At 36.1% G+C, this 22,015-nt stretch overlaps 1 protein-coding gene across 1 annotated transcript in view; it reads right to left on the reverse strand.

Annotated features, from left to right (window-relative positions):
- The window catches only part of LOC104273387 (echinoderm microtubule-associated protein-like 6), a gene marked incomplete at both ends in the record, with an annotated part of 59,949 nt that overhangs the window by 22,107 nt on the left and 15,827 nt on the right, over positions 1–22,015 (reverse strand). Inside the window, 14 exons of the mRNA XM_009868714.1 lie at positions 956–1,097; positions 2,635–2,762; positions 3,444–3,555; positions 4,730–4,932; positions 6,738–6,838; positions 8,815–8,908; positions 10,212–10,317; positions 10,979–11,165; positions 11,800–11,918; positions 13,966–14,072; positions 14,958–15,125; positions 15,673–15,885; positions 16,240–16,496; positions 18,500–18,637. Of these exons, the coding sequence (XP_009867016.1) occupies positions 956–1,097; positions 2,635–2,762; positions 3,444–3,555; positions 4,730–4,932; positions 6,738–6,838; positions 8,815–8,908; positions 10,212–10,317; positions 10,979–11,165; positions 11,800–11,918; positions 13,966–14,072; positions 14,958–15,125; positions 15,673–15,885; positions 16,240–16,496; positions 18,500–18,637 (2,075 nt within the window). The remainder of the gene's footprint in view (positions 1–955; positions 1,098–2,634; positions 2,763–3,443; positions 3,556–4,729; positions 4,933–6,737; positions 6,839–8,814; positions 8,909–10,211; positions 10,318–10,978; positions 11,166–11,799; positions 11,919–13,965; positions 14,073–14,957; positions 15,126–15,672; positions 15,886–16,239; positions 16,497–18,499; positions 18,638–22,015) is intronic.

Here is a 22,015-nt window from a genome sequence, read left to right on the forward strand (position 1 = left end):
GCAAATACCACCTTGCACCTATATTGTGAACACACTAACAATAGAAATAAAGGGTTTTTTTAAAAAAAAAATCATACAGAAAGGATATCCAGATGGAAAATTCAAAAGACTCATTACAGGCAGCATAAGTACATGTCTTTCATGGATGCTACAGTTGAAAGCTTCTTTGTTATATGACTGAGTAATGGTTCCTTTCAGGTGGAGCACATTTAATACAGAGATGTACTACACTTCCTCCACATACTTTTTACCTCAATATTATTTCTGACCATACTTTCTCATACAGCTATCCTCAATCCGTCCCTGAGTTCACCTCTCCAAAAGCTTTGCCTCTGTTTTCTCTCAGTCAGTTAAGAGCTCCTGTGCTCTGGATCTGTCACTGAAAATGAAGCATGTTGAACCATCAAATTTCCTGAAGGATATCAGTGAGTAAAAGAAATAAGAGTAATTTTGAGAAGGCAAGATTTCAACACAGCTCATCTGATTTTATATAGAGGAGAGGGCAGGAAAAATGTTCATTTTCAGAGACGTTGGTACAGCCTGTGAACTTCACCTTGCCATTGAAGGCTGACTGTGTTTACCTCAGTAAATTTTACATCTGTCTTTAAAAGGAAACTTCTTTACATCAGCAACAAATATGCTGGCCTTACACACGCTTCAGAAGGAGAATGATTCTGAGGTCAATTCATTGCCCTTGGAATCACAGGAAAATAGACTAAAGTTCATTTTGTAATTATTCATTACAATAGATTACAATCCTTTTTCTTCCTACCTTTTTTTCATTGACATGACACATGCCAAAGACAATTTACTTCCCTTGCTTCCGATTTCTTAATGACTGTGTCCTCTTCCTACCTAATTAATGCCAGTGATGTGCACTGAAAGCCAAGATGGAACTGTTACAGAAGTAGAGCAGTATCATTACTACCACAGCATACAGTCAAATGAGAATTACCTTTTTTGAGTTTCCTCACTGCCAGCATGCGGTGCTGGGATGAGAGTTCCCAGATTCGCAGCGTTTTATCATCACTCACTGTTGCACAGACAGGCAAGAGAGGATGAGCTGCCAAGCCCCAGACTTCTCCTTCCATATGTCCCTAAAGAAAATCATTTAATGTAAGAGAAAAGCATTTTGTGCTTGTGTAATATGTTCTAGCACTTGCCCTGCCTCCTTTTAGAAGTCTCAGGCAACAAGGTTTTCACGATCTCCTCTCGAGAATTTTCCACACCTAAAGCGACCCAGATGCCTGGTCTCTTTTTCCCTTGATAACCAGCTAAAATACACTTTTCCATAGCCTCCTCCACTACTGCTAGCTGTAACTGTTGCTCTTTCAATGTTCTCTCTTTCAGGTTTGAAATGAGCTGGAAATAGTTATGCCACAAACATGACCTTATCCTGAAATCCTAATATGGGCTAATCTATCTTCAAGGTTTATGTCATTTTTTTTTGATCCTGGACAACTTGTTTGCCCAACATATAAATACTTAGTTCTTTAAATCTTTGCTCAAACTCAGTTTTCAAACTTTTTTAATCGCTCTTCCTGCTATTTCTAGATTTCCTTCAACGTGCCTGCAGCTTGCTGACACTGAAGTTCACAGTTAAATAATTTCATTCCATTCTCAGTCTGAATTTCGTTGTGGTAGCTGGCATTTTTGTTGATATGCAAAAATATCATCAAAAAAAAAGAGGGAGGAATTATAACATCCTGATTACACCTTATGTAGTTTTTGTTTTGACTCAGGTTGATGCATGCAAGCATGTAATTTAAGCTAGATGACAATTATAATGCTTCTCACAGCAATTGGGAAATTCTGCTATTCATATGAAGGTAACTATATTAGAATGGGATTGCAATTCTAAATTAATGAGTTAATTTGTAAAATACCACTTCACACATTTAGGTTAGTAAGGCTATTATGCAGGCAATACAAATCTGAAAGATTACTTTACGTGATCAGAACCAGAGAGAAAAATATCAAACCTCCATATTTTTGTAAAAAATGTTACTCAGTTACAGAAAACTAAAAGTAAAAACTTGACAAATTATATATACAGTTTTCTGCATATAAATATTAGGGTTATTCAAGATACTAAACCAAAGAAACATAAACACATCAGTAGGCATATATATAAAAAAAATTTAAACTAAACTTTGCAAAACATTTTGTCTTGCTAAAAGAGGTCTCCTTATGCGTTGCAACACATGCAATGACACCTGTGCATCGCTGCAGAAAGCTGTTATAACTCCAAAACAATTGTTCACAAAACACAGTAACCTTCAGAACACACTGTATTATTTCAGCAAAAGCAAGCAAATGGAACCACACAGTCAAAATAAATTGTGTTAAGTCCATTCTTCACTTTTCGTTTTTAGGTTGGGTCCTAAACTGTCTAAAAAATTCTGAAGAAGTCTCATCAACCTTTGAACTTAACAGACTGCTTGTTTTGCCTTTGGAATTCCGTAATCCACAGGGAAACTCAAAGCCAGTTACATAAGAAATCATTGACTTCTACCTGAGCGAAGAAAGCAACAGTGGCCAACAGGATTAATGAAAATGGAAACAAGGTAGACTGGGACAATCTGCCTTGTGTTTCTATAGGGAATATTTCAATATGGACAATCCAGACAGTACCTGAACAAGTAGAGTCATAGGGCCACTTTTATCAATTTCAAGTATCTCTCCATTTTTAGTTCCCACTAGTATATGCCCATGTCCTAGACTGATGGCTCGAATAGAAGGGTTGTCTTCCAAAAGTAAGCCTGAAGAATACAAAAGTATTAATTTTGTGGTTTTCTTGTGAAATCAAAAAGAGCTTCATATCACCTATCAACTTGTATCTTCTGTAATTAAAATCTGTTTAAAATCATGAAAAATGATATACATTTGCCTCATCAAATCACTAGATAATTCATGGATTTCATTACTAGTTCAAAGGAGGGGAGTTTGTGCTAGTGTTTGTTGCGGAAATCTAAAGATGGATCTTTTACTGTTTTAAAGGGGACAGTGTATAAGGGGTTCAGATGCTTCAGCAACACAGACATTAATTCTGTGATTATCCATGAGGAGCACCCTACAGATCTCCACACTCAAGCCAGAGGAGGTACCATTTAACAGGGCTTTCCAACTCCTAAAAACCCTGGTCCCACTACATAACATCTGGCCAGCTGAGGAAGCCAGCTGCTAAATAAAACAGGTTTGGAACAGCCAGACTCACAGGCTTAGCACATTTCTTTTTAAAATCATTTTGTCAGCAAAAAGAAAAAAAGCCAAATGCCATAGAAGAGAGCAACTTTTAGCAGTCAAAACAAAAAATTCCAGCACAGAGTAGTAAGAAGTATATTATTGTTCCCTTTGTGTTCTGGTAAGACTTGACGCCTATTACTGCCATTCTACCAGCCTTCATGCCTGTAGTTTTATTAAAACACACAGAAAAGCAATACCTTTAGAACCAGCAGATAGTGCTGCTCTCTTAATAGCGTATGTCTTCAGACATCTTTCAAACATATCATCCCAAAGCGCCACAATTCCATCTTTTCCACCAGTTACAAAGCCCTGCATGATCACAGCATGAAAACATCCACCAATATCAGCACTTGTATGTTCATATTTAAAAAGACGTGTCCAAAGACAGCATAAATTCTCCCCTGCATTTTACTTGTGTGCCCATTTAAAAATACTGGAGCCTATACCAATAAAGAAAAAAATATAAGGAGTTTTAAAGTTGCTTTTCTAGAGTTATAAAGACTGACGATGCAGAGTGCATACTATGGTAAATAGTAATCCTGGACCACAACATTTTTCTGCAGGTAGAAATAAATAAGCTGTGGGAAAATTCACACTTCACCCTTAGAAGAGGCAGTAGTTGGCAATAAGAGCTTCTCAAAATAATCCAAATTTAGTGGACTTAACAGATGCTTCAAACTGAGTTCTAGTAAATGCATAAGGACCAATTCTTTGATTAATTCCCTTGGTAGATTCTCTTTATCTGTGCCAAGTGAGCTCAAAACACAACATAAATAGTTAAATAACAAAAATGTAAGTGAAGAGCATGTTTAGAAGATACAGTGCCAAGATCAAATAGAAAAGCTGATGGAAAAGCTAGGAACAATCTGTTAGGGCCAGAAAAGATTGGGCCACAGGGGTCTTAACTGACTTTTGATATATCAAAAATGTTAACAGCAAATATTCTTCTTCTCCTCATGCTATACTTTTAAAGTTGAAACTATAATCTCAAAAAGGATATTCCATTATCAACATCTTCAAATTGCCTGTGGATATTAACTGGCAAAACTTTGCCCCTACCTCATTTATGTGATGCAAATAATATATTTTGCTGTAGCTTCTTTTCAAGATTTATTGATGCAACTGAAGGAAAATCCTTTTGATATCTGGAATAATTAACTCAGAAAAACAAAACCTTTGGATATTTGAAGTCTTTCTTGATTTAGATACAGTGACAATATTATTTAAAAAGGTACGTTTCATATTTTGGAAGCTGATAAAGCAGAACCATTTTTGGGATCCGGTTGAAGAGGCAACGAATGTCACCTGTCACTCTTCAGCAGTTTCCAAGTATGCAAGTGACATGCGTGAGCGCAGTGAGAAATAAATTCTGTATATTTAGAGGTCAGAAAGCTATAGGTCAGGTAATGAGGATATATAATGTGGCACTTAGAAATACACACCTATTGAACAACAGAATCATTAGTGTTAAGATGACTGATACCTTATCCAATGCATGCATGGCAAATACAGGCCCATCGTGGGCTTTCACTGTCTTAAGCAACATGGTGTCCTTCCAGATATAAATGTCTCCAGTAGCAGCGCCAGAGAAAACCAGATCTTCTATTCGCCCGTATGAAACACTCATCATAGTTTCCAATTTCCCAGTAGTTCCAAATGTTCCTCGTTTTGATGTAAAGCCTCCACCTGCAATATAAACGAAAGTAAGGCTTTTTATACTTTGGTTTGTAGCCATAGAGCTGGAACGGACAAATGTCTCAACCCCATCATCTCTTTTGATTGTCTAAGACATAGTAGGCAACAGAAATACTGAAGAAGTAGTGCACAGAGGAAAAACGTAATAAAAGAAAGTCAGTCTTTTAATGGCAGTTTTAAAGCAGTACAGGCTCTATTTTTCAGACTGTTTTTTCCAAGTAGATGATAAATTTTGGTAAAGAATTGTATAAGAAGAATTAATACAATAGGTGGTAGAATACTTTTTGCACAGGAATGTCTGCCAAGCTTCTTCTCTTCAGAGGTGACCACAAGTACACATAACATACTAGAGATTTGGTTTAGTTGACTGCTGGCAACCTGACAATTTGACAGCAGTTTTTCAAAATCAGTGGCAGGATTTGCTTCTCTTCTGATTATCAGAGAACCAAATTGCCACAGCCTTACTTTCAGAAAGCAGAAGCAGCCACATGTGCCCATGTGTTGAGTGCTTATAGCCAAAAATACACAATTACAAAATCATACAGGCAGTTGCATCCTTGAGTCAATTCATCATGTATTTCACAGTTAACCCTAGACCAAGAGTCCCAATTCCACTGAGCAAATCTTAATTCAAAATATACCATTTTTAGTGCAGAGAGTGTTTTTGGAGCAGACTGCTTAATGTAAATGCCTGTAACAGAATTTGGCAATCAGCAACATAAAAATTTGGCAACCTAAACATAAAAAATGAAGGGGGGAAAAAAAAGAAGTTATTTTTAATCTGTGCACACCTGAACACTGGAACACTGTAGCGTACGGTATAAGTATAGGAAGTTCTTAAAACTGAGTTGTCTTGAGTTCTATTTTTAGTCTATCTTTGATGAATTTGATATACAGAACATGCTTTCCGAGATCTTTTTACTGAGTACTCGTGTAGCATGTACACAATTGGAAGCAATGAACAACAAAAAATCCAACTCTGAGTAATAAAATCCTCAATCAGAAATCAACTTTTCTGTCCTCCTCAGTTTGACAGAACAGTCTAGACTGATAGCTACTTCCCATTCTGAATAGTTTTCCTTGTTAGTTTGTCAAATGTTATCCTGTTTTGAAATAACGGAAAACTCCTTTTCATTTTTCATTATTTTGAAAAGGACACCCAATTACCATGTAACACAAAAAATACATTACCTTGATTTTTGTGATACCACATCATGATTTTTAGCCTAATGGATAAAATATAAATTACTATATTTTTTGTTTTGCGCAGGCAGGTATTTCAAGGTCCATCCTCAAACCTATCTTTCCAGCCTGACACCTTGAAACATGTGTTGCCTCTCCAGAAGCCACCTCTGGTGAGTGAAATCCAGCTCTCTCCTGGACCTGAAGGGTTGCTGAAGTGTTACATCAGGACCCGAGGGGCAAACACCACTGGTTTCAGCAGGTTGCCATAGGCATGGTAAGGTTCTTTGCTACCAGCTGGAATTTTCACAACAAAGGTCATGATCTGCCTAAGTTAATTACAGGACTGCATGTTTTCCGAGAGACAAGGTTGCTTGTTCAGGAGAAATCCTTAGTAGTATGACTAGAGTTAAAACACAATTAGCAGAAATTACTTCCAAAGAGAAAACACTACCGTGACATTTGCCAGTTCAGAGGTAGATTTTGACCTCTTTGATATAACAGTAAAATCACTCTACAAATAAAACAAGTTCTTAAACTGAGAATATGATGTCCTTGCATTAAAAAGATACATATCTTCAAATACATTAAACAGAAAATATTCAATACAGTACCTGTTTGCTGCCAAAATTTGATGTGCTTAATCCCAACTGTGACTAGCTTGTCTACATGATTTGGATTACATTTCACTACAAATATTTTATCTTTATGGCCCCTGCAACAAAAATCAAAAGCATGGTAAAAGGTTTGTGTCCTCGTGCTCCAAAGGACTGGCACAGGACATTTGTTCTTACAAAATGAAAAAATTAAAAGGGAATGATGTTCACTAGTTCAGATCATAAACAAATCTGACAATGCCCCCCTTGGCTCCCTTAGGGATCGTAATACCCTCACACCAAACACAAGGATAAAATAGGACCAGCACCGCAACAGCATATAAGGCATGAGAAGGTAGTGAAAGAAGCTCAGATATCTTTCAATTCTGACAGTGTATGTTTACTCAAGAAGATTTTTAATCAAACTAAACAGAAGATTGAAAGAAGCTGTGAGCAATAGAACAAATCTAGTGAGCAATTAGAACAAATAAGAGTATATTCTGAACATTATGACAAGAAAACTGAGAAAACTGCGGAAATAAATAATCCTTAAAACATTAAGCAAAAAGAATATTCCAGAAAATATACACAAAATAACTACAAGAATAAACATAATGAATGTTTGGACATAGTGAATGTACACTACATTTTCAGTCTTAATCCTTTAGGTTAATTCTTATTGTAGGTCTATATGATTGTAAGGAGATGTCCTTCTATTCTTTTTGTCTATTAAGGCCCTGTGAGAATCATATCTGAGATTTAGATACAAATTCTCCTGTACTGTTTTTGTGTATCTCTCTGAGCCCTACTGTGCTTACTAGAATGAGGGACTTGTGTTTAGGTATGCTCTCTGTGAGGACCCTGTTAATTTTCAAAACAACAGATTAGCAATAGTAGTAGGTACACTGGGTACCTATAGTATAAGACACTTAGTACTTTATCTTAGACCTCTCCTATGAGTAAGAAGAGACAGGTAGGGATACAGCCCAGAATTATCTTGTTTTTAAAAGATCAGAAAATCTCTATGGGCCTATATAAGGTATTTCTTCACTAGTGAGCCTGAAGCACAATCTGACTGCAGATAGTAAATGTAGGACTGGAAAGCAAATAAAAATGTCATATTTTACAACACAGACAACTCTGTTGCTGAGCAAGCCCAGCATCACAAATTTTAAATAGAATTTAAAATCTTGCTGCCTAATAAACTGGATGTCTGAGACAAAATTCTATAGTCAAAATAGATTGTGGCATATGGGCTTGGATCAAAACATTTATTTATTTGGTAATGGTATACTACTAACAGATAGCAGTGCCAAGAGAGACACTTACCACTTCTTCTGGAGCCTGTCACCATGTAACAGGGATAGCAGTATACTAACTTACATAGGTACGTTTGATTTGCTAGACAGAAACGGAGTTTTCAAATAGTTTGATTCTTTTAACACGTACAACTCATTTAGTACAACCAAAATGTTGCTATTCAGTATTTTAGATGAAAAAACGCAAATATGTAAACTGTCATCCAATCCTCTTGCCAACATTGACCCTCCAAGCAATGACAACAGCTTCTTTCCTACAGGGTTATCAGCTAAGCTTCTGTCAGTAACTGCAAAGAGCAAATACCTCAGAAGCAGCTGACTCGCAAGGAAGGCAAGATTTGTAGACCTTGAAAAATCTATTTATATTAGAGGAAACACTTTTTTCCTTTTATAAATGTACAATGATGGAGTTCAGCATATATCACCTAATGCGTAAAGGAAAATATGATATCTCTGATGACTTCTGCCAGGAATCGGGAAATAAAACTGGGAGAAAACATTAGCTTAACTTGAAAATCACTAAATAAGCTATAATATCAATGTAGCTATCCTAACAGAAAGGCTAGGGGCCTCTCGAGAAAAATAATTCACAGGATTTCCAAATGCTAAGCTGTAGATCCCAAGGTTTTTAATCTGGATATAATTGCTCTGCAACACCATTCTTTTTTTCAAAGAGGTGTTCTGGTTTTCCCATAAACAAAGTAAACACATGTGGATGATACTGCTTGGAAAAATGCAATCACAGGGCACGTTTATACGCCTAGATACACTCTCACCTCGTTGTCGCTAGCTTTTCTCCTTTTTTCCAATCCCAAAACACGATGGCATGATTATCATCTAGCCCAACAGATGCCAAACATTTTCCATCAGCTGTACAGAAGCAATAACCTTAATGTTAAAGGTGCTAAGGCTTTAGCTGAAAATATAACAGGCAATGAACACAACAAATATTTTATTTGAAATACTTCCAGTCACATGATGCTTCTTTTTTTTTATTGGTAAAAATACATTTTAAATTTTATTTACCCCAAACAGAAAGTTTTATGCATTGACATGAGCTATACACTCAGATTAATATCCAAAATTATAGATGTTTAATTAGCCACCAGAGGGCACAGCCAAACATTGCTTGACTGCAACTGGAATCTTCAAATCCTAATGGCATCAGAATGGTCCTGCAAAAGAGACCCAGCCCTGTACCCTATTTTCAGCAGTGGACAACAGCAGATGCTTTAGAAAGTAAGAATTTTTTTTTAAATCTGTGCACAGTATGTCAATTATATCATCCTCTGTTTCCCCTTCTGGTCCCATGTCTACATTCAGAGCTAGGTTACACCTTACAGTGGATCAGCAATTTCACATTTGAATTCCAGCTCCTGGATGAACACCAAAAGCCTCCTCTTCTGATAATCGAATATGATTCAGTTCCACAGACTTATCGTTGTGAAAGTAAAATTTCTTTTGTATAGTCCTGTCTCATAAAAGTGATCTATGTACTAATCAATTCTCACCACATTTCTAGAGAAAAGTATATGAAATAAATTACATTTAATTGAAAAAAAAAAGCAGAGTGAAGAAAAGGGTCATTTAGCTTAAATAGAAAAAGAGAGAACAGATTTGTAAGCACTATTTTAAAGATGCAAAAGTATGTAGGTCACCCCTAGAGTGATGATGGTTTTCAATATGGAATACAGGAATTACCCTCTGAGAACGGAGACAACTCAGGTCATCTACCTCAAAAACAAAAGTAGGAGCAACAGCAGACATCTGTTTGCCATATTTACTTCTTCTGTAAACTCACTGAAAAATGTGGGAACTTTAAGCAAATGTGAAGAATTGTATGAGCCTAGAGATCACATTTCCATCTCATTCATACCCTTCAAGTCACCATTCTGCCTGTGTTTAAATTATTATAGTACCACGTAAAAAGCCACCAGAATGGCGGCTGCATGCTTGGTATTATACATTAGACATCAAAAAAATCAATTATTGATGAAGTCATAAAAGGCCCATCACTGACTTTACTACACACGTTATTTTTACCAAAAACCGTCAGCAGAGTTTTATGAAAAAATAGTATTGGTTGTCAAATTGGCTAGCTATTCAAATTAAGATTTAATCGTAAGAACTGCTTTGTAATGAATTATTTAGAGAAATATAGGTTGTGGCTTACCTGAGAAATCCAATGCACACACTCCTCTCTGATGCTGGCCTTTAAGCAATGACAAACATTTCAGAGTCTGGGTGTCCCAAACATGGATAGCAGCATCTCTTCCAATCTAAATCAGAGGGTTAGTCAGAATATCTGCTCAGAGAAGTTCAAAGCACACCAGTACCAGTAACTAGCACCACCACATCTTCAAAATACTCCTGAGGTAACTACTTTTCTGCTTGTCCTATTTTACCTTTTTCAAGATCCATTTTCTCTTTTAGAGAAACATCAGTATACGGTCTCTGGAACATCAGTATTAGGTATCTTATTAATGATATAACTTATCATGATAAATGAATACATATGAATATGCTAAATATACCAGAGTCAGTACCAGATCTCAGTAGAGCACCCAACATAAAATAGCCTTTATCTGAGGAAGACTTTTGCATGCTACGACAGTACAAAAATACTGAGACTGATTAATGAAACGCCAAGACCTCCTAGGATATTGACAAAATACAGCTCTTGCATTTTAAGATGAAAGCCGAGCTTCAAAGTGAATATAAGATTTTTTTGCAAGGGCACAGCATAAGACTGGCAGTTCTTCTGTTATACCAGTTTCCAGTCCAGCACTCCACAGCCGTTCAGCAGAGATATAGGAAACAACATGCAGCTCACTCATATTTAGGAGGAAACACTATTCTGATGGACAACAAGAATCACATTTTTCCTAATTATATATTGTAAAGACAATTTATTTGCATGTTTTGCTTCTAAACACCCACCTGTCCAGTAGCAACGTAGTCTTTCACTGGGTGGATGCTCAGGCTGAGGATGTCATCATCATGACCAAGATAGAGCCTTTGAGTGTGTTGTTGCCTGTTATATACAACAGCTACAGCAGCAATGTGATACACCACTTCTCCGGTTTGTGTGTAGAACAAATTATTCCGACAGTCATAGCCTCTATAACTGAAGTAAATAAAACCCAAGTTAGATTCTGTTTCAGAACTATTCTGGTAATTTGTCTAACAAATTGTGCAAATAATTTGTGCATTAACTTGAAAGGAGTACAGCTGTGGCATCAACTTTAGCTCAAAAATCCCACCGCACACTGGCAGAGAGAGACTATTCCCACCAACAGCAGGCACTCGTGAATCTTCTTGTGGTTTGCTTTGCATCTAACTCCTAAATTAGCAATGACTTCACAGAAAGAGTATATAATTCACAAAGACTTCCGCTTGAATACAATTCCCTGTAAAAATTAGGCATTGCATCTATAACGATCAACTTAACAGAACATCTTTGTTCCAGGAAACATGAGGTGTAGCCAACAGCTTATTTAAAAAGTAATTTCACAAAATATAGTGCTGATGTATTATTTATTGTGGCTACAGTATTACAACTTTCCCTTGGTCCTTAATATATACAACTGAAGAAAGAAAATCTATGTCTGATATTCCAAAAATTACAGTAATAATGAAAAACAAATTATTTGTGGGTAACCACTGAAAAATGCTTTGCTAAATGGTCTGGTGTGAATTGGTTAACATTGCTGGGCTGTTTCAATGATCAGAAAAACAAGTATTGTCTAATATTACTCTACCCATGTATAAACTGCAACTTTAAACTGTCCTCAGGCGCTCGCTCTCTTTTGAGGAAGGGCACAGAATGGTTTTTTTCTTTACTTTGCTGTTTCAGCTGAGGTAGGTCTTCTTTGTAAACCTGAAAAATAATTGTTAAAGTTAATTGCACATCTTCAGTTTGCTAAACATTAGCATCTATGAAAGTGTCCTTCTTTTAAGCATTAAATTTAATATATGTTAATGTGATATTCAGTAGTTAAAACACAGAGTAAGTCACTATTGCTCTCTGCAGAGCTTGAGATAATAATGAATATTTTCCAGACAGTGAAATCCCCCGACACGAGTAGCCCAGAACACTAGCCTGGAGTAGCAGCAGACGACTGCATTTTTTCTAGAAGATTCTGGTCTCACCAGAAAGGCATTTAAATATTGACTGGAACTCTTTAAGTGTCTTGTAATTTCAGATGTGCTTCACACAATACTCAAAGCTAAACATAATAAACTAATTCTATCTAGGGACTGTGGTGAAATACACAGTAACCAAAAGCACTTGAGTGATTTACTAACGTGTCCAGAATCCTGAAGTAGAATTACAGCTCCATAAATACACTGAAAACACAAAATACTATGCCCTTAAATCTTTCGTATATGCTGAAACTCTGTATTGCTGCTAAAGATGTTTGAGGCATCTTCAAAGCTGTGGCACCAAACAAAATCTATTATAACGCTGAAATACAGCTTTATTGCTTTTTTTCTGTGCCTACATTTCTTGGATTTTGCAAAAGGACAATGAAATTGCAATTCCCCCAGAAATTCACCTGGCTGCAAAGATGGAGCACTGGATTTTTACAAGAAAGGTGTTCATAGAACGAGCTGTCACTTGTGTATATTGCACTTTATCCTCAGTGTTCTCATCCATTTATTCTTACTCCTCAGTGAATGTTACCGATGAAACAGAATTACAGAATCATCATCTTCAAATGCATCTCAAAATCTAGAATCCTCTATAATGCTTCATCCATAACATTAAGAAAAACCAACAACCCCAAACCTGCAAATAAGCTTTATGATATTGTTTCCACGTGCTTTTGTAAATTATTTCCTGTAACAAAATGTAAGGTGCAGCTTATGCTCAGGGCTGTCTCACACTTCCTGTGTAAGATTCTATTTTAAGTTGCTTCTAGCTTTTTCATGTTTTAACCTGCCGGGAGTATTGCTGTTTAACTGCCTACAACTACTTTTTCACTTTTAGTTTTTAGAAGCCCAGATGTCCTTCTTGACACACAGACAGCACAGAGGAGGATTTGAATACAGATGGAAAATCAACAGGAGGAGGAGGAGAGGAGGATGGGACAAGCCCTCCAGTGAGAAGTGGAGTAAAAGACAGGGGAGGGAGGAATTTAACTAAAACGTCTGTCTCATTTGGCAAACACAAACCTCTGTAATAAAGAGGTAAAACAAGCTGTTGTCAGAAAAACTCCACATAATTTACTTTGGAACCTAGGAAGTGAGGTGAAAACACAAAGGACGGTCCTTGGCATGGAACATTAGAGCGATCCTTCCATGTTCTAGAAAATAGCTCTATGTCAGCCATTGAATCCTTCAAACAAAGGTGAACTAAGCTTAGTGTATACTCTTCACACTTAGTACAAGATCCCCGTTCTGGTCTGAGGACGTTCTGACCTTTCACCACTACAACTGATAAGTTAAAAGGACACGGTGACAAGAACTATTCTATTCACAATGACAACAGCTCCTGAAAAATCAGGTCCTGGGTATTTTTAAACAGAAGCAAATAATAAGTGTATTATATAGGCTTCACACTCATTATGTGGGATTCTAAATTTAGTAGGACTGACCAGTCTGCTCTAACATCTATCATGGCAATGGGAACAGCAATAAGCTCTCAAAAAATCTTGTTTAATTTTGTGCTTTTTAAAATATATTCTTCATTCTAACATATAGTAATATATACACCAATGGTTTTTTTCTCCAGACCCTCTTAAATTCCCATTTCCAGCTAAACTCTCTTTGCATTTATATTGGTTGTGTAATCAGCTGAATACTGTCAAAACGATGTTCTTAGAGTAATCTGATAAATTGATGCCAACTTCTTCTGCTTATCTCTACTGAATAATCACAACAAATCATCAGGTAATCAGCACAGTGTGTTAATTCTTACTCACCTGGCGATCATAGTTGATTTGAGCTTCCTGCTCAATATCAGAATCTAACTCCGGCACATCAGATAAATCTGAATCTGATTCTTCACTGTACGAATCAGCACCACCCTCTGTATATTAAAAAAAATAATTTAGAAAAATCAATATATTGAACTTTTCCAGTCACAAGAAAACAGTATGTAATGCTTTTATTGAATTCAGACTAAGTGCAAAGAACTTTGGAAGTCTAAGCAGCTTGTAAAAATCATGGGGGCTGACTGAATGTGTCAGGTTTCATTTCTGTTTCTCCTGCTCCATTGTCTGGGGCAGGAAAGTGGCACAGGGAAACAGAATAACTGAGTAGTTACTGGTACATTTCCATCAGCTGAGGGGAGCACTGTTTTCTTAAGAGGCTTTGGAGTGAAAACATGCAGAAACGGTAAATAAAAACTTCAGTGATCACTGTGTTTAAAAATATTTGCTGTAACATATGCATTTTACCAAATTGTGCAGGTACGGAGTGAAGTTGTGCTGAAGGGAGTCCAATTTTCAGCAACAACCACTATGTAGTTCATATGGCTTTTGTAGAATATTGTAAATAGCATGGATATAACAAGAACAGAATTCTGAAGTACAGCTATTAGATATATGTGAAGTTGGACTGAAAAGAAACAATTCAACGCGTGTAATTGGACTTCTGAATGCAAACTGGACAGCTAATTTTCAAAATGTAATTTGATCTAGTATCTCCCTCCAATGCTTTTTTTACATACTTGGACAAATACTACTCGTATATTCCTAGACATACAATATTGCAGACTGCAAAAAAGTTTTTTAACGTACCTTGCCTGAAACAAATGGCTGTCTGTGAAAAGTACAATGTCCCAAACACACCGAGTGTAAGTAATTTCAGGAAATTATAATAAAATTATATTCTGTTAATTCAATAAATGTTTTTTCCACCAGTGCTGCATTCTGTGTTAATTTTGTTCAATTTCAGAAGAAATCATTTTTACCCTGTGGAGATGTTTCAAGGATGCCATTTGTGATTCCTTCTGGAATAAATCGCCACTGAAAAACAGAGTGATCAGCACCTCCTGTACTTAGAACCCACTGAAAATCATGGGACCAACGGACATTGGTTACATGTGCTGAATGGCCAACATATTTTCTAAATTTAGCTCCTAAAAACCAAAAATAGAACTGTCAGTATGTAAGGAGGAAAAAAAAATACCAACAAAACATTTCAACCAATAAACTTAGGCTTTTAATGGAAACAAAGTCTAAAGACTTACAAGAACTGCAGAAAATACTGAAATCCCTCTTTTTGATATTCTGACACTAAAAGTAGTTATAATATATAAATAAATGGCATAACATAATATGAATTATACAATACGTTCACTTCAGTTTTCTGAAAAGTACTTACATCTTGGCAGGAAGTACCAGATACACGCAGAGTTTAATTTTCACCTTTATGGCCATTATTGCTAATGTGAATTATACACATGTATTATGTCCTGTACGATAAGCATCAATTCAAATTCCCTATCATAGAATATACTAACACGATATCCAATTAAACACTGCAGATCATGGAAAGCCAAAGGGTTGTTTTATTTACAGTTGTTGGCTTTAAGCACGGTACAGTGCAAATCCGGAGGAAACGATGTTAAAAGCCTACTCCAGATATGAACAACCAGTTCACACAGAGCTACCCTACACACTTACCTTTCTTTAGGCATGGAAATCTGAACAATTTAACCAGCCCGAAATCATCTCCAGTCACTAGCACTGAGCTGCTGTAATTACCATCCACAGAGTTGACATCTGTAATGTTTGTATATTTTGGCCAAATCCCATTCACTTCAGATCCTATCACAGAGGTCCATGAGGCCCAGTGAATTCCTTTGATCTCATCTTTGCTAGTTAGATGCTTCCCAGCTGAAAAGTGATTCATCTGTTTAATCACTTGCTTTGCAGTAAACATCAATTCTTTTCAACACTTTTATCTGTGTATTTTTCTTGATATTAGTCTTTTAACCGCCAATGATCACAATTCACAATTTTACTTGAAATCTCACATTTGTGGTATTTGATGACATCACACATCTTACAAGTTCTAAGACAGCCGTACATAAATACACTAAAAACATACAACAGTGGAAAAACGTTAGACATTTATGCAAGTCCCAGTCAGGAAACTGAGCTTGCAGATAGACCGTTTATATCATATTTTTGTTATTCTTTGCAAATCAACGTTGAATTTCACTCCTTTCGAACAATCGCTAAACTTACACGGCATCTTGTAGAACAGCCTCTCTCCTGCACCATCATTAGTTTGCAAGAATTTACTATCCACAGACCAATCAATATGAGTTATAAAACTAGAAGATTTGTTGCATTCTCCAATTTTTTTGTATCGCTGAGCAACCGCATAGATATCCACCGGGCCGTCGTTAGAACCCACAGCAAGGTAAGAGCCATCAGGTGAAAATTTCATTTCATGGATTACTTCTTTTCGGTCTTTAATATGAACTACCTCTGTCATATCTCTGCAAGAACCAAGAACAAAACTGTGAACTGTAAACCTGTGAACTTGCAATCAAGAAATACTACAGACAAATACAAAGAGAGATGCACTGATTTGTATAACAAAAAGCAGATTTCAGAAAAAAAAAATCCACCAGTGGAAAACCAGAAGTGACAATAACTTGCACGTGCCTTTGGAAAAGAAATCAAGACAGCCACACAGTTTATTTTCAAAAAAATGCTAAATTCTTCTCTATCCAAATTACATTTGTTATGAACACCTTTCCTATCCCATCAAAATACCAAAGACTGCAAAGCTAATTTCTACAAGTAAGTTTCCCCAAATTCTTTGGCTATGAGGAAAGAATTAAATCTAAATATAAATAAATAAACAAACAAACAAATAAATAAATAGAGTTCCCCGGAGTCAGCTGAACAATAATCCAAGTCTCAGTGTCATTACTTCTGTATTTATGAAGACAATCCGTACTAGACTATACATTTGGGCTGTAAGGAAATTCTGTGAGAGTCTTGTGCAGATGTCATGCTTCTGTTATTCTTCATTTTAAACTTTTAAAACATTTTCCTGGTTTCTGCTTTAATGAATTACTGCTAGTAGCATCAAATATATGGTAATATTCAAACTTATTTTAAAACCAATAAATTTTGTTAATATATCTTAAAAATGCTGATACATAGTACTGTTAGAAGTTTCTCCCTGAAAGGAGAATCACCTGTAACTGAAGAGAGAATTCTGTGAGATGCTGATATGAATCGGGAGGTTAATATTACAGATTATCAGCATCTTAAAAAAATCCTAACAGAATGAGTTTTTTAGAAATTTCTCTTAGGATAGTGAAACTCTAAAATGTCAATAACAGTAGAAACAAAAGATTCATGTCACGGAGTGCACGATTCAAAAAAATGCCAATAAAACACATCACTATTGTCCAATTTCCTGGATTGGGGGCTGCAGGTTTGTCTCCGTCAGAAGATCTGTCACAGAAGGGAACAGATGGAGAAAAGCAATTGCACTCAACACCTTACATAAGGCTGTTGCTGCTCTTCCCAAAATAATGTTGGGTTTATTGTTATCAGCTGAATGATTAATAATGTCAGGTATCAGGCAAATTAGCAAAGATGAAATTTCTGTGAGACAAAGATTAACTTCAGAAAAATGATCAGCTTTAAACGGGATTTGAAATGAATGTGAAGAGATCATTTAAGTTTTGTTCAAGTAATTAAAGCAGTACGTTACAGGAGGTTTCACAGATCTTCCATCGATTACAGGCTTTTCCCTCCTATCAGCTAGTAGTTTAAAGTATTTTAAATATGTGCTTAGCAAACACATGCAGGAATGTTAAGGAATCGGGAAACTCCCAAGTATCAGTTAATATAGTTTATGTGTTTTTAAATCACCCCACTTTGTTTGGCTAGTTCACTCTATGGCCACTTTTCAGTTTACCTGCTTTTGTGTGTGTCTTCCATAATAGTACTCCAGAGAGAAAATACATAAATGCGTAAGATGTAACCATGCAAAAAAGGGCTTGTCATCTAATACGAAAAGCAGAATTCACATATATCTTGCAAAATGTCTTTCAATCATCTATTATTTTGCTTGGTTACCATTCTTGTATATGACAGGAAGTGATCTATATGATCAAGGAGATCCCTCTCAAAACTATTTTATCTTTGTTATGCACATTTCTTTCCACAAAGTATCTGTATAATTTCAAAATAAATAAAGAAAAAATGTCAAACTTGAAAATGTTGAATTTTATCAACATTATTATTAAGAGCTAATATTTTAAATTAAGTAAAGCACAGGTTATCTCCTCATTGCCAAACTACAACCTTTTAAAACATGGAAGCATTTTAAAACATGCTCAATTCTTACTCTTGTTTCTGATAAAATACCCAGTGATTTTTTTTCTTTTCGTAGGAATAAAAGATTTTGCAATATAATTCTGAGTAACTAAAAAAACCCCGACTACTAACATGAGAAACTAATGTAAGATTTTCTCACCTTACTCGAAGAACAATGAAGGAGCCATCCTTCATCCCAAGTGCTAATTGTGACCCATCAGGATTGAAAGACACACTCCGCACTGCTTCTTCCATATTACAACGAGCTATCAAGGCATGGTCCGCGAGACTCCATAATCTGCATCAAAGGAAATTGAGAGCAGTAGCAGATTTTTCCTGCCTGCACAATGTTTCAGTGTTATCAAGAGTAAAAAAAGTCCAACTCAATTGGACATCTTATGTTAAGATTTTATAACGTACCGAGTTCCTTTCCAACAACAAAATGAAGATAATTTCACTGACTGGAGCTTACAGACTTACCGAAATACAATTCTTAGAAACTCAAAACTGTCTATCAATCTATAACAGAAAGAGGGTGTACAATGACCAGCTGAACTGATACACGGAGACACTGATAGTGGCACTGAATGTCTTTGCAAATAATATCAAATGAAGCTTTCAGAAACCTTCGAGTAAAACTCCAGATTCATACTTCTTTCAAAAATAAAGGAATCTTTACTGTTTCCAGCTCTAGCAGGGATGGCACCTCAGACCTGAGCATTTATCTGTGACAGCAGAAGAGAAAACAGAATGAAGCTAAATTACAACATCATTTGGTGTTATCTCCAAACTATACTTAGCTGATAAAATAGATTTCCTTTAGACAAATAATAAAAACATGCAGTTTCTGTAGACAGAAAGGGTCAGTATGGGTCAGACTGAAATTTTCACTGAAAGTAAAAGCAATACTCAGAGCATATAAAACATTCCAACCACAGGAAAAATTTCCTTGTCATAACCCTGAATGAGCCAGTAGACAAAACTGCATGCTGATTTGCTCTTACATAATTTTAAATAAAAAGAATTAACCAATAGATTATGCCATAAGATGGAGAAAGACAAATAATGTCCCTATATTTTTTAAGAAAGAATGGAGAGAATTTCCCAGATCACTACAAGCTGGTTAATCAGATCTCAGTAATATGCAAGATTTAGGAAAAAAAAAAAATAAAGACAAGACTTATTACAAGTATGGAAGAAAATGCATAGAAGACCTCTTGGGGTAATACCCAACTATCCTTATTCTGAGAACAGTGCTATAAATTTAACACATTTATAAAAGATCGATAAAATATTCAGTAAAATATTTCAATAGTAGCATACGTGATTATTGGTCATTTTCTTGAGTTTAGCTGTCTGCATTAAGAACTGTGATGTGATGCTGGACAAAGTTTTATAGCAAGCTTTACAGAAAGAACCCATTAGGCTGGATGGAAGATACTACTGAGGTTTCTAGGTACAAGCTTTGAAATGGTAACATTTCAATTTTTGGCTAAAGACACACTATTATACTGAAAGAAAGAGGTTTCTTGAGGATGAAACAAATAGACACAGCATGAAATTTAACCAGAGCCCCTACTTTCCAGAGCCTTATGTCTAACACTACACTGTAAGCTTGCAACACAAGTGGAACCAGCAAAAAGGAGTAAGACCTTGCACTATTTTTCAGTCACAGAATGGCTATGGATCCATCAGTGAGCTGCAGAGAGGGAAAAAATAAGCTCAATCCTAAAATACACCCTGGGTGCTATTGCAGGAGATACACAAAAACAATAGCACACAGCACATAGTGACCTCAGCTGGCACATTCTTTATGAATTAGCTCAAGAAAGCACAACAAAACCAGGAACAGATGCAGTGAAGGACTATTAGGATGATTAAGAGAAACAAACACCAGAAGAGTTTGACTTTGATATCTTAGTGAAACAAAGGCTGGGAAAGGATGGTATTGTTTCCCAAAATACATTAGTAGGATAAACATCAAAGGAGAAAGAGTTATGTTGTAGGACCATGTTGACGTTCGAACAAGTAGCATACATGGAACATGAATATAGCTTGAAAAGAAGGAAGTTTCTGACCACCAGAGCAATAATTAAAAAAAAAAAAAAGAATCTGAGGAATCTGATAACTTTAGTAAAGGATTAATCGAATTTGACTGCCTGCATTGAGAAAGGATCTTAACACTTCTTTTCAATCAGAACCCCCCTGGGCATTGTCAGGTTAACGTTACTATGACCAGTCTTGAATCAACAACCCTGAACGATGCACGTTTCCTCTTAGGTTGAGAGAATTTATGGATGAGAAAGTACTTGGGAAGGCTTCTCTGTAAATGGCAAGTATCATTTCCAGGTACAGGTAGGGGATGCTAAAATCATTTTCAAAGACAAAACAGAAGTAGGATCAGATGCAAGAATCTTAGTGGCCTTGCTAGGGAGAAGCCATGAGCCTCATACACTAAGGAAGGAACCAGAAAGAATTTGCAAACTTTCTGAAAGAGACACCAGGATGAAATTTGCCTCCAAAACATTGCTTCCACATAAATCACTTTGTCCAACACATTAGAAGAGTAATTGAAATATATGGCAGTGCAAGCCAAATAATTCATTTTTCTTTCAAAAAAGCCCCACCAGAATCAAAACCCAAAACACTAAAAACCTTTTGATTTAAAGGAAAGGTAATTCCAAATAAGAACTTTTCCATTTTATAACAGAAAAAACCTCAAACCATTCTGTACACATACAGGCATTTGTACACACAATTGGCCAAATAAAAGCCTGTCTTTGCCTATGAAAATAGAAGTATCTTTTCTGGCAAAAGATTTCTGCACATTATTTTTGGAAAAGCCAGATAAACTATTTCTACACAAAAAGCGTATGCATTTTCAAAGAAGTCAAATATGCATTTCTACCATTCTTTGACAACGGTCCTACACATTTGTTTTTAAAAAAAGCTCAAGTAGGCTCATGAAACCCTATTTTATTAATCAATATTCCAGTCTTTTCTGTCACATACCTGGCAGGTGATTTTTGTTTATTGGAGCACATACTGATTACAGCCTCTGAAGAGGCTTACTAGTAACGACTTCATTTGCGGAAAAAGCCGTGGCTGATGACAGAAGCTTTACTGCTGGTTTGTTTGTTTCAACTTGCAGAAAAGCACTCCACACACAAAAATCAGAGCTATAAATATTCAAATGCATTAATATAAAACCAAGTTTCTAATCAATCTTCGTATAAATGCAGGAATACGGGAAGAGGTCATTCAAGAAGACAGACAGCATGCCAGAAATGTTCTGACAGAACAGCAGCTACCTGGGGTCCTGCAGCTAAATGTTCTACCACATATATGACATATATGAGGCCCATTGAACAAACATAATAAATATTTCTGTTTGCCTTTAGCATTCAGATGAGAATGTTTTTCTCCTGTTTCTGTGGTAAGAGACAGAAAAGTAGGCAGCTTTCCTCCTTGATACATTTTTGAAGTTAAAATGTAGAAAACCTGTATTTGACTAGAGCCTTCTCTCAGCTGAGCTACAGAAAATTTACAGAAATTCCCTCTAAGTCTACAGAGGCCCTTTTCATTTAGATATGAGAATATAAAGTGTCCCACTAAATACTTTGATTTGCAAACCAATTTACATTTACATTAAACAGCGACTCTTTTCAAAATGTGA

This window comes from Apaloderma vittatum, unplaced genomic scaffold (genome assembly GCF_000703405.1).
Source record: "Apaloderma vittatum isolate BGI_N311 unplaced genomic scaffold, ASM70340v1 scaffold9874, whole genome shotgun sequence".
In the NCBI taxonomy this organism is placed as follows: domain Eukaryota; kingdom Metazoa; phylum Chordata; class Aves; order Trogoniformes; family Trogonidae; genus Apaloderma; species Apaloderma vittatum.